Consider the following 12,912-nt stretch of genomic DNA (forward strand, 5'->3'; position numbering starts at 1 on the left):
TAAGTTTTAAGTCAAGTTATTTGTATACACACACACACACACATACACACATACATGCACATTGAAAGTCTTTAATAAAACCTCAATTATTAGTCCAAATTTTTTGAATGATATATTATTAGTGATAACCTCCATGTGTTGATGAAAATGATCTCGGGGTTATAAATCCATTCATGTAATGTCTTTGTCACATCTTTGTCCTGGCAGAAGCTACTCCTTCCCATGGCTTTCCTGGTGAATGGGAACTACACTGTAGTGACAGAGTTCACTTTATTGGGTTTAACAGATGACCCAGTCCTTCGAGTCATCCTCTTCATCATCATCCTGTGTATCTACCTGATGACCATGTCTGGAAACCTCAGCACAATCCTCTTAATCAGACTCTCTCCTCAGCTCCATCACCCCATGTACTTTTTTCTGAGTCACTTGGCTTTTGCTGATATAGGCATTTCCTCTTCTGTCACTCCCAAAATGCTTGCCAACTTCCTGGTGGACAGGAATACCATCTCCTACCTTAGGTGTGGCATCCAGCTTGGCACAAGTACTTTCTTTGGATCAACTGAGTGCGTCATTCTAGCTGTCATGGCTTATGATCGCTTCATGGCAATCTGTAGTCCATTACTCTATTCAACCAAAATGTCTACAAGAGTCTGTGTTCAGCTGGTTATAGGAGCTTATATGGGTGGTTTTCTTCATGCTTCCTCTTACACCTATTCTTTCTTTTCTTTTCTCTTCTGTGGACCAAATATAATCAATCATTTTTTCTGTGATTTTCCTCCATTAGTTGAACTCTCCTGTTCTGATGACAGTGTCTGCATAGTTCTTACCACTATTTCTGTTAGCACTATCATTGTGATCACAGTGTCTGTCATAGGTGTCTCCTACATTTACATTCTCATCACCATCTTGAAGATGCCTTCCACTGATGGCCGCCAGAAGGCATTCTCTACCTGCACCTCCCACCTCACTGCTGTCACACTGTTCTATGGGACTGTCACATTCACTTACGTCATGCCCAAGTCCAGCTACTCCACTGACCAGAACAAGGTTGTATCTGTGTTCTACATGGTGGTAATCCCCATGTTGAACCCCATTATTTACAATCTGAGGAATAATGAGATTAAAGCTGCTCTGAAGAAACGACTTTGTAGGAAAATATTTTCATAGAAACTTCTGTTATTTCGTAGGACTTGATAGAGTCTGAGTATTTCATAGATGGAATAATAAAAGGAAAGTGAGTATCTGTGATTAACGTCTATATACTAGGAAGTGAGTAGCTCTGTAATAAATGTGGTTCCATTTTCAATTATGTAAAAGTAACCGGATCATAGTATGTTATCTTTAATAAAACAAAATTATTCTTTTAATTAAAAGGATAAGTTGATTAATATTAAACATAATTTGATTAAAATCTTTTGAAGCTGTGTTAATATATTTTCATTGTTCATAGTTGCCTCGTTGCAAATCAGATCTTAAATGTCTCCAAAGCACATGTGGATTGGTAAAAGACGTGTGTGACTCTCTTGGGAAGTACAGGAAACTAAGAATTTGAGTCAAGTGGGCAATATTTAGTTCATCAAAGGCATCTTTTAAGGAGATATGGAAACTCAGAACATGGGTTGTTTAGAGTTATAAGAATCAAAAACTTAGGGAAGCTATGGCATACATCAATATGTTTAATGTCTTACCTCCCAGTCTAGATGTATTTTACGGTTAATGAATTATTTCATTATAAATCAATGTGGAGCATAACATAGTTGGTATGTCCATTTGTAAGATTCTGGAGGGAAATATAAGGCTCATCTATGGACAAATTTGACCTTAGAGAAGTCATAATGTAATATTAGCTCATACTTCTACAGGAGGCAACACGAAGGATCTTGAATACTGTGCTTTTGCAGTGTAGAATTATGAACAAATACATTGCTTATTATTCTGTACTGGTTCACAGGCTTACCAGAAGGGCCTTAGACATTTTTATTTGAGATCTGGCTTTCTTGTTCTGTGGGTTCTAAGAAAGAAATTATTAGAGCTTGCCAGACTTGGACCTAGGCAGGCTCCAATTCCTCCACCTCAGATCTCTGGACTAGCTTCCTAATTCAGAAGAGCTAAATGCTGTAGCATAGATTGCTAAGTTCCTCCTCAGGTGGTTTCCCAACTTCAATCTTCCCTGGCACCAGATCAGCTGGACGGACCTGCCCACCTAGGACTCTGGTAAGCCAGATTATGCCCACCTTATTTCTGTTCTGTTCCTCTCAAACATCCCAACACTTTCTCCTGCAAGCTGTGGACCAAGGAAGGCTCCAATTTCCTTGCCTCAGATCTCTGAACTAGTGCCCTAACCCAGACTAGCTAAACACTCTAACATAGATTGCTAAATCCCTCCTCATGTGGTACTCCTACACCCATCTTCCTTGGCTTCATATCAGCCAGGCAGACCTTCCCACCTTTTACTCTGTTAAGTCAGATTCTACTCACTTCATACTTCATCCCTATTCCATTCCTCTCATCAACTCCCATCCTTTCCCTGACAGCCTTAGAACCAGGCAGGCTCCAGTTACTATGCCTCAGATCTCTGGACTAGCTTCCTAACCCAGAGTAGCTAAACACTGTAGCATAGATTGCTAAGTAGCTCCACAGGAGTTCCCCCTACCTCCATATTCCCTGGCTCCCCATCAGACTGACAGACCTGGCCACCTAGGACTCTGGTAAGTCAGATCTCACCTACCACATCTCTATTCCAGCCTCTCTTCCACCCTCACCCTTTCCCTGGAATGCTTGGACTCAGATGGGCTCCAATTCCTCTGTCTCAGAGCTCAGGCTTCCTAACACAGAAAAGCCAAACTCCCTAGCATAGACTCCACTGGCTCTTGATCAGACAAGGCCTTCTACTAACTTAACAGTTCTACCTATTACCATGTCCCACCAACCACTCAGATCATTCTATTACCCTGCAAGAATCTGAAACATGCACCAATTTATTTTCCATAGTTGAACAAAAAGTAACCAAGCTACATAAACAACAGAACCAAAATTAAATTAAACAAAAGCAGAGTAGAAGTTCCTACTGGACACATAACCAACAAAGAATATCCATATGCCCAAATGGCAATGCAAAAGCACAAACAATATGAAAAACCAAGACAATATGTCCCCAGCAAAACCCACTAGTCCTACAGAAACTCACTACAATGAGAACCATTCTGTGGAACTCCAGGATGCAGAATTTAAAGGAACAATCATAAACATCATCAAAGAACATAAAGAAAACACAAACAACTCAAAGAGGACAGGCATAAGCTTGTGATGGAAGCCCAAGAATGTACAAACATGCAGCTTAATGAAATAGTAAAAACAATTCATGACTTGAAAAGTGAATTCACAAAAGAGATAAGAAAACCAAAATGGAAATGAACATGGGATTAAAAACTCAACAAATCAATTAGAAACAACAGGAGAAAGCCTCACAAATAGAATGACTGAAATGCAAATAGCAGTGCAAGAACACAAGTAATAAGAAAAACTAAGAGACTAGGTCCCCAACAAAACCCAGTAGTCCTACGGAAGTGCAGTATAGTGAGAAACAACCTGAGGAACCCTAGCATGTAGAATTTGAAAGAACAATGATAAACATGATCAAAGAGCTGAAAGAAAACATAGACAAACAAATCAAAGAACTCAAAGAGGAGAGGCATAACTTTTGTTGGAAGTCCAAGAATACACAAATATGTGGCTTAATAAAACATCTCAAATAATTCATGACTTAAAACGTGAATTCTCAAAGAGATAGAAATAGTAAAGAAAACCCAAACAGAAATGACGTGTGATTGAAAAACTCAATAAGCCGTTTGGAAACAACAGCAGAAAGCACCACAAGTATAATGAATGAAATGGAAAATGGAATGTCAAGACTGGATGGCAAAGCTGAAGATCTGGACACCTTAAGCAAAGAGTGTGTAATATTTAAAAAACAAAGTAATGGAGTACTCAGGAAATGCAGAACAACATGAAAAGACAAAATCTATGAATTATAGGCATATAGGAAGGAGAAGAATCTCAGGCTAATAGCACTGAACAGATCTTCAACAGGATTATAGAAGAAAACTTTCCTAAATTAAAGAAAGACACCTATGGAGATTTAAGAAGCACGTAGAACACCAATTAGACATGACTAGAACAGAAATTTCACATGACACATCATAGTAAAAATATTAAATGTACAGATCCAAGTGAGGGTACTGAAAGCTGCTAGAGGAAAACAACATTAAGTATACAGGAAAACCCATCAGAATTGCAGCTGACTTTTCAATGCAAACTATGAAAGCCAGAAGAGTCTGGACCAAAGTATTCCCAACTCTAAATGACCATAGATGGCATCTCTGAACACTTTATCCAGCAAAATTATCTATTATAGTTGAAAGGGAATGGAAATTTTTTTCAGGATATGAATAGGCTAAAAGAATTCATGTTCACCAAACCAGGCCTATAGAGAACACTTGAAGCAATACAAAGGACTGAAGAAAAGAATGAATATACGCAAGAGGCTACAGAAAGAAAACAAAGGAAGGTATAATTATAGAAACAAAAAAATCAGACCAAGAACACAAACCTATTAAAATGACAGTATGCAGTGCACATCATTCAGTAATAAAAATAAATATCAATGGCCTCAACTCCCCTGTCAAAAGACACCAGCTAGTGGAATTGATCAACATTGAAACACATTTATTTTTTGTCTTCCAGAAATTCATCTCAACCTCAAAGACAGACACTACCATAGTGTTAAAAGATAGGAAAAAATATTCCAAACAAAGGGCTGTAAGAAGCAAGCAGGTGCAGAAATTCTAACATATGACAAAGTAGACTTCAAATTAAAACTCATCTGAAGAGATAAAGAGGGTCAGTTAATTCTCATGAAAGGAACAATCAATCAAGAAGATATTATAATCCTGAGCATATATGCACCAAACTCTGTAGCATCCAATTTCATAAAAACACCCTTCCAGGACTATAAAACACAGAAAAAACCCAGTTAGTAATAGTAGGGGAATTCAATACCCCATTATCTTCAATAGATGGGTGAAGTGGACAAAAGATAAACAGAGAGGCATCTCAATTAGATGACATCTTACATGAAATGGGTCTAACATATCTAAAGAATATTACACCCATGCACCAAAGAATACACTTTCTACTCATCAACTAATGCAATATTTCTAAAAATTGACCATATTCTGGAACACAAACAATACTCAACAAACACAAAAATTTAAAAATTATTCCATGAATTCTATCAGACCATAGTGCAATAAAGCTTATAATCAACAGCAAAAGAAGCTTTAGTAACTACATGAACTCATGGAGATTAAACAACACAATCCTGAAGTGATGAATGGGTCAAAGAAGAAATTTAGAAAGAAATAAAAGTTTTCCTGACTAAATGAAAATTAGAATATAACATAACAAAACTTCTGGGACACTTTAAAAGCAGTCCTAAGAGGGAAGTTTATATCTCTTAGTGCCTATATTAAGAAATCAGAATTAGCACATGTAAATCACTTAACAGCACAACTCAAGACTCTGGAAAGACAAAAATAAACCAAACTAAAACCTAGTAGAGAAGAATAAATATTAAAAATCAGCATAAATGAACAAAATAGAAACAAGGAAATAATACAAAAAATTCAGTGATTTAAGATCTGGTTCTTTGAAAGATTAAACAAGATAGACTTTTAGCCTAGTTAACCAAAAGAAAGAAAGAGCAAATCCAAATCACCAAAATCAGAGACAAAAGAGGAAACATCCACAGGCACCAAAAATTCCCAACCATTGTTTGAAAAACCTAAAAGAAATTGGTGAATTTCTAAAATCATGGTCACAACCAACATTAAAATGAGAAGAGATTAACATCTTAAACAGACCCATAACAAATAAAGAATTTGAAACAGTAATACAAAACCTACTAACTAAACAAAGCCCAGGCCAAGATGGATTCACAGCAGAATTCTACCATACATTCAAAGAAGATTTACAATCAATATTGCTTAAATTATTAAAAAACATAGGAATAGGGAGAACTCCAAAACTCCTTGTATGAAGACAGCATTACCCTAATATCCAAAGCAGATAAAGATACAAAAAGAAAACTACAGGCCCATATCCTTAATGAACATTGGTACAAAGATACTTAACAAACTACTTGAAAACTGCATACAGATCATACACCAAAAAGTTCATCCACCAAGATTGTCAACTTTATTCCAGAGATGCAGGGATGGTTAAGTATACATAAGTCAATAAATGTTATAAAACATATAAATGTAATTAATGACAAAATCCACATGATCATCTTAACAGATGCAGAAAGGCCTTTGAGAAATTCAACATGCATTCATATTAAAAGCACTAGGGGGAATTGGTCTGGAGAGACCATACCTCAACATAAATAAAGCTATGTACAATACACACATAACCAGCATCATTCTAAATGGAGAAAAACCAGAAGCATTCCCTCTAAAATCATAAACCCAACAGGGCTGTCCACTATCTCCACTCTGTTTCAACATAATGCTTGAAAATCTTGAAGAGCAATAAGTCAAGAGAAGGAAATTAAAAAGGACTAGTTGGAAAAGAAGCGATCAAAGTATCTCTTCTCAAAGACAATATGATATACATAAGAGATCCCAAAAATTCCACCAGAAAACTGTTAGAAAAGATTAATACTTTCAGTAAAGTTATGGGTTACAATATCGACTTACAAAAATCAGTAGCCTTTGTATATGCCAGTAACAAGAAATTAGAAAAAGCATTCAAGGAAACCCTCCCATTCTCAATAGCTTTAAAAACATCTAGGAATAAACCTAACCAAAACATTAAAGATCTGTACAATGAAAATTTCAAATCTTTAAAGGAAGAGATAGAGGAAGACATTAGGAGATAAAAAGATCTACCATGCTCATGGATTGGTAGAATCAACATTGTTAAAATGATGATCTTACCAAAAGCAATCTATATATTCAATGTAATGCCAATCAAAATAATCACAACATTTTTCACAGAGCTAGAAAAAAATCATTCTAAAATTCGTATGGAATCACAAAAGCCCCCAGACAGCCAAATTCAGTTTGGACAAAATGAACAATGCTGGAGGGATCACCATACCAGATATCAGATTACATTATAGAGGTATAGTCATAAAAACAGCATGGTACTGGCACAAATATGACACATAGATCAATGGAACACAATAGAAGATCCAAACAGGCTGAATGCAATTTCAGCTACCTAATATTTGACAAAGTGCCAAGAACACACAGTAGAGGAAAGACAACCTCTTCCACAAATGGTGCTGGCAAAACTGGATCTCCACCTGTAGAAGAATACAATTGGACCCTTATCTTTCACCTTGCACAAAAGTCAAATCCAAATGGATGAAAGACATCAATATAAAACCTGAAACTTTGAAGCTGCTAGAAGAAAACACAGGTAGTCCCCTCCAAGATATAGGCATAGGAAAAGACTTTCTAAATGCGACCTCAGTTGCTCAGGAATTAAGGTCAACAATCAATTAGTGGGACCTAATTAGGTACAAAGTTTCTTTATAGCGAAAGAAACAACCAAGGAAGAGGAGAGGAAATGCACTGAGTGGGAGAAAGTCTTCCAGCTACACCTTTGACAGATGATTAATATCCAGAATGTACAAAGAACTCAAAAAAACAAAGAAAAAAAGAATAAATGACCAATAGAAAGATGGGCTATAGACCTGAACAGAGAGTTTTCAAACAAAGAAATAAAAATGGCTAAGAAACACCTTAAAAAGTTCTCAACATCCTTAGTAATTAGAGAGATGCAGATAAAAACCACTTTAAGATTCCATCTTACCCTAGTCAGACTGGCTCAAATCAAGAGAACGAGACTCCAAATTCTGGAGAGGATGTGGCAAAAGAGGAACAGTCATTCGCGGCTGGTGATAATGCAAACCTGTGCAACCACTATGGAAAGCAGTGTGGAGAACTCTCTAAAACTGCAAATGATTCTACCATATGATCCAGTTATACCATTCCTTGGCATAAACCCAAAGGACACATTGTACTGTAGATATACTTATATATCCATGTTTGTTGCTTCTATCTTCACAATAGCTAAGAAATGGAACTTAAATATCCCTCAGCTGATGAATGGATAATGAAAATGTGGCACATGTATCCAATGTAATTCTACTCAGCAAAAATGATTCTACCGTATGATCCAGTTATACCATTCCTTGGCATAAACCCAAAGGACACATCGTACTGTAGATATACTTATATATCCATGTTTGTTGCTTCTATCTTCACAATAGCTAAGAAATGGAACTTAAATATCCCTCAGCTGATGAATGGATAATGAAAATGTGGCACATGTATCCAATGTAATTCTACTCAGCAGGAAGAAAAGATGAAATTATGAAATTTGCAGATAAATGAATGGAAGTAGAGACTGTTATATTGAGTGAAGTAACATAAATTCAAAGAAGAAAGAGATGTATGTCCTCCCTCATGTTCAGATTGCAGCCCCAATCCCTTATGCAACACCAGGAGATAGGGAAATGGAAAGGATATGTGAGATAAAGGAAAAGAAAGAACACAAAAGAGCGGGGTTGTAGAGAACAGATGTTACGGGGAGAAGTGGGGAAAGTGGGAGTGTTTGGCTGTGAGGGGAGGAGGGAGGAATATGCTGGAGGCCAGGGTGTGTGTAGGGGAAGGGAATTCAGGAGGGAAGGATGGTGGGAGGCAGGCGATATTGGGGGTGGGGCAGGGAATAATGGGTGCACTTAGACTAGGGAGGGAAGAGGGAGATTGGATGAAGGGAAAGAGAGTAGAGATGAATGGATTGGGGAGGGGAGCTAGGGAAGCCAGAGGGAAATATTTTGATCGTGAAAATGCAACCAATCCATGATCTAACCCAGCCCTTTAAAGACTGGCACAGTAAGTGAACTCATGGGTAGCACTGCAAACTCAGCCAAAATACACAACACTGGAGAGGACATAGATCCTAGAAAAAACCCCATCTCTTTCACATCTCTAGACAAATGAGATTTCTTATCATATGCTAAATATGTATTCTTATATTTACAGACAAGCATACCACACACCACTCATCAAAGAAACTTTGCAACAGATGGAGGCTACTGCAGAATTCCAGAACTGATCAAACACAAAAAACCTATGTCTAAGAGATGTCCAGTCCTAGGTGACACATGTACAGTTGAACCTAAATACCTAAGGTTCATGGAACATAGTAGAACAAGGGATATAGAGGAACATCCCTCAACTCTCACCAGTGAAGCTTCCTTATACAACAAGGTGCAATGCACACAGAAGGCCACAACTGGCTAAGTTTTAAATGAGGCTGAAGAATGTGTGTCCCTGGATAGGACACCTATATTAAACCTCACCCACCCAGGGCTCAGGGACCATTCCAGAAGAGGGAATGGAAAGATTGCAAGAGACAGGGCTGGCTTTTGGGCACAGTGAAGCAAAGACTTTTAGATCACTGGAAGCTTGCACATATGAACTTGTTGCAATGGTGGCATTGAGCACAGGACCAATCAAAACTCATTCAGATGGGTGGCCCAAAGTGGAGTGAGAGAAATGGGTGGTGGGTCGACTTTAGCTTCGAAACTATTGGATACTGATTACTATTGGGTAAAGGAGTGTGTACCTTACTTATGATCTCTGAATAGGCTGACCAGTCTTCAGTGGATGAATTTGCTCCCAGGGATGTTTGGATCAAAACACTTGACTGGATAGGACTTAACACCATGGTGGAATTCATGAGGTCCAGTTGGGGTTGGTGGGGCATGAATGGGAGAGGGTGTCTAAATTTGATTAAGAGCTGTTGCATGAAATGTTTCATTTTCAGTCTATAATCTCTACCCTTCTGTGAGCAGCAGGTTGCTTTATTGTAGAGGCTATTTTAAAAATATGATTTGACCATTCTTGAACTGGGCATCCTGTGTAAAACGAAGCTCCTCATTAAGTGCTCCATCAGCCAATAGTAAGTGATTAAGGTAGTCACATGTGATTTTTTTACCCTATCTTGTCTTAGATCTGCATTCTTTGTAACTTGTATGTTTTAGTCTTCGGTCATTGTGCTGCAAAAGTGAGCATGTAATTTTTGTGCTTTTTATTTGGATGGAATGGTTGTTATTTTTCCAGATTAAAATTTATTCATTTTAAAAAAAGTTCAATAAAAATTAAAAAAGTATATTTTAAAACAAAATTATTAAAGAAGAGTTCAGATTTTATAAAACAGGTGCCACTTTTCATAGCAGCCTTTACAGCTATGTAACTTTTCTTTGCAAATTTCTTAAGTGGCTTCCAGGCCAAGTTACCTACTAATGAGGCTATCAAAAATAATAGAGGGAGAAAATTATGTATTTGGTGATATTGTTGGATAGTTTAGTAATTTTTCACAAAACAACATCAAAGGTACAACACATGGCAGCCTGCTTGATTAGGGAAAAATCTTAAAAGTTGAGGACAAAGTTGTAACTCAATAATTTACCTTAGAAATGAATTTGGAAAGTATTAAATATTTACATTTTCAAAATGCATTTGATCACCAGTTGCTAAGTAGCATAAGTTGAAAATTACTAACCACAATAAATAAATAAACTTAGACCACAACTACTAAAGGAAACAACAATTTAAACAAAATATATTTTTAAAATATTCCCCAGAATTTGGAAAAGTCTTAAATTCCAACTTGCTTTAATAATTTTCTATTAAATAAAGTTAAATAAAACTCACCAGAGATAATTTTCATCATATATGTCCAATAACTATTAACGAAAGTGTACTAATTTCTACATAAAAAGGAAAATATCACTTTAGATTGACAGATTTCCTGGAAAGCAGATGTGTTTGTGTGAAATGAACCACTCAGTGTTCATCTGGGAATGGCTTAATGATCCCTGATGATTTGAATTCACTCTTAAATCAAGAGCCTCTTCAGAGACTGATTCTTAGTGATAAACAGTGATAGTAGTTTAGCAATTCAGCAGCCATATAATCATAATAATCTTGACATTCTTACTTTGAAATTAACTTTTATTTGAAGAGGTAAGGGTTGACATTTACAACAAGCCATTTATTACATATATACTAACTTTTGCTTAAGAATATTTTTGTGGCTCAAATCCAGAGTAACAAAGTAAGTATGCTAAAATTTGATTCCTTATTCTTTGTAAGTGTTCAAGAATATAGATTTTGTCCTGGAAAATAAAATTTGAACTATCAGGGAACTAAAGCAAAATTTCACAGTATAAAAAATGCTTTATTTAAAAAAACAGATTTAGAGTTTGTAGGTATATTGATTTGACCTTTTACCTTTATAAAATACTTTATTATTTGAAAAAATGTACCTGAATTTATAAACTATAGCTGATGAACAAGTCAGGAGGAACTCAGCAAGCAAATAAACAAAAAAAAACCTTTCTCTAAATCAACTTGTATTTCCACTAAAATTCCTGTGAATATTCAGGTATTACTCAGGTTTCAAAGAGTCTTAATTTATCCATTCACTGATAAAACTAGAATCTAACATGGTCTTCAGCTGTACATAAATTTATCACTCAGTACAATGGATTCACTGCTTTGAAATACTTTGGTGGCTTACTGTCAGTAATATGGAAAGACCTTCTCTGTTTGTGAACTAAATTCTCTAGCATTACCAGATATTTTGGTCAGATACAGGATATAATGTCAACAGTCTTGAGACATGAGAGTGAATGTAGCCTCTAGCTGGATGGGTCTGGGTACGCTTCTTAACATTTTAGGTTGAGTATTTACTCACCAGTGACCTGTATTAGAAATCACATGGTTTTATTCTATCACACTCTAGCTAGAAAAGAAGGTTGTGTTAGGAAAGGTTTTGGATTGTCTGAATAAACAAGCATGAATAATATTGTTCTAAATATTATACACAATATACATTGTAAACATAATAATATTTCAAATGTCTTGATTGAAACAAATTTACAAAAGACTACTCTGTTTTTAATTTAGTGTGGATTATTTTCTAATTCTTGTCAGTTCTAGTAAGAAAATTATTTATGTTTTTAAAACTGATTACAATATGGCCTTGCTTAACTAATACACTGTATGACCTACGTCACTAATGAAGCCCTGGTTTATGTATTAACCCCCAGGAAGCTGAAATGCTGCAGGCTCTTCCAAGTTTCTATATGCTTTCAAATTCATTGAGACTCTCATAAGTAACCTAGTCACTAAAGGATTAGATTGACTTCAGTCCCCAGACATTCATTCCTATCCCACTACTTCTGGTGTATTTTACATTACCTGACATTGCCAAACTACATTTGGTCAAGAAAATGGAAGAAATGAAAGTATTTAGTATTATGTCATGGAAATGAAATAAAGATATATTTATAATGTTAAATCCTGTGATTGTGTTTGGGGAAATATGCAAGAAAGATGGAGAATAATTAGAGCATTCATTACACAATTCTATATTCCTAGAGTTATTGTTATCACTATGTTATCTTTAGTGGTGCTTCAAATAAACATTTTGTTATTTGCATAAATCTGACATTTTAAAAATTTATGTAGAAACCCCAATTGCATATTTTATTATATATAAATTTATAGATAACAACTACAAAGAAATTCTGAGCATTTGTGTTTTAAAATTTTAAGTCAGATAGATTTCACATTGATATGCACACATTATATACACACATTAATATCCTGAAGCTCAATTGCTAACCCAAATTTTTCTTGTATCATATATATGATTCCATGTGTATATAAATTCCGTGTATGTGTTACTGAAAATGATGCCATGATTATAAGTTCATTCACTTAATGTCTTCTTCACAGCTTTGTTCTGGCAGCAGCTACACTGTCC

The 12,912-nt window shown here is 35.9% G+C and overlaps 1 protein-coding gene across 1 annotated transcript; it reads left to right on the forward strand.

The window, feature by feature from the left end:
* Positions 1 to 222: 222 nt before the first annotated feature.
* LOC103730981 (olfactory receptor 502-like) lies at positions 223 to 1,167 on the forward strand. The gene has a single exon (XM_008829292.1). The coding sequence runs from the start codon at positions 223 to 225 to the stop codon at positions 1,165 to 1,167; it is 945 nt and encodes a 314-aa protein (XP_008827514.1).
* The last annotated feature ends 11,745 nt before the right edge of the window (positions 1,168 to 12,912 follow it).

Source organism: Nannospalax galili, unplaced genomic scaffold (genome assembly GCF_000622305.1).
Source record: "Nannospalax galili isolate Female #2095 unplaced genomic scaffold, S.galili_v1.0 scaffold1654, whole genome shotgun sequence".
Lineage (NCBI taxonomy): Eukaryota > Metazoa > Chordata > Mammalia > Rodentia > Spalacidae > Nannospalax > Nannospalax galili.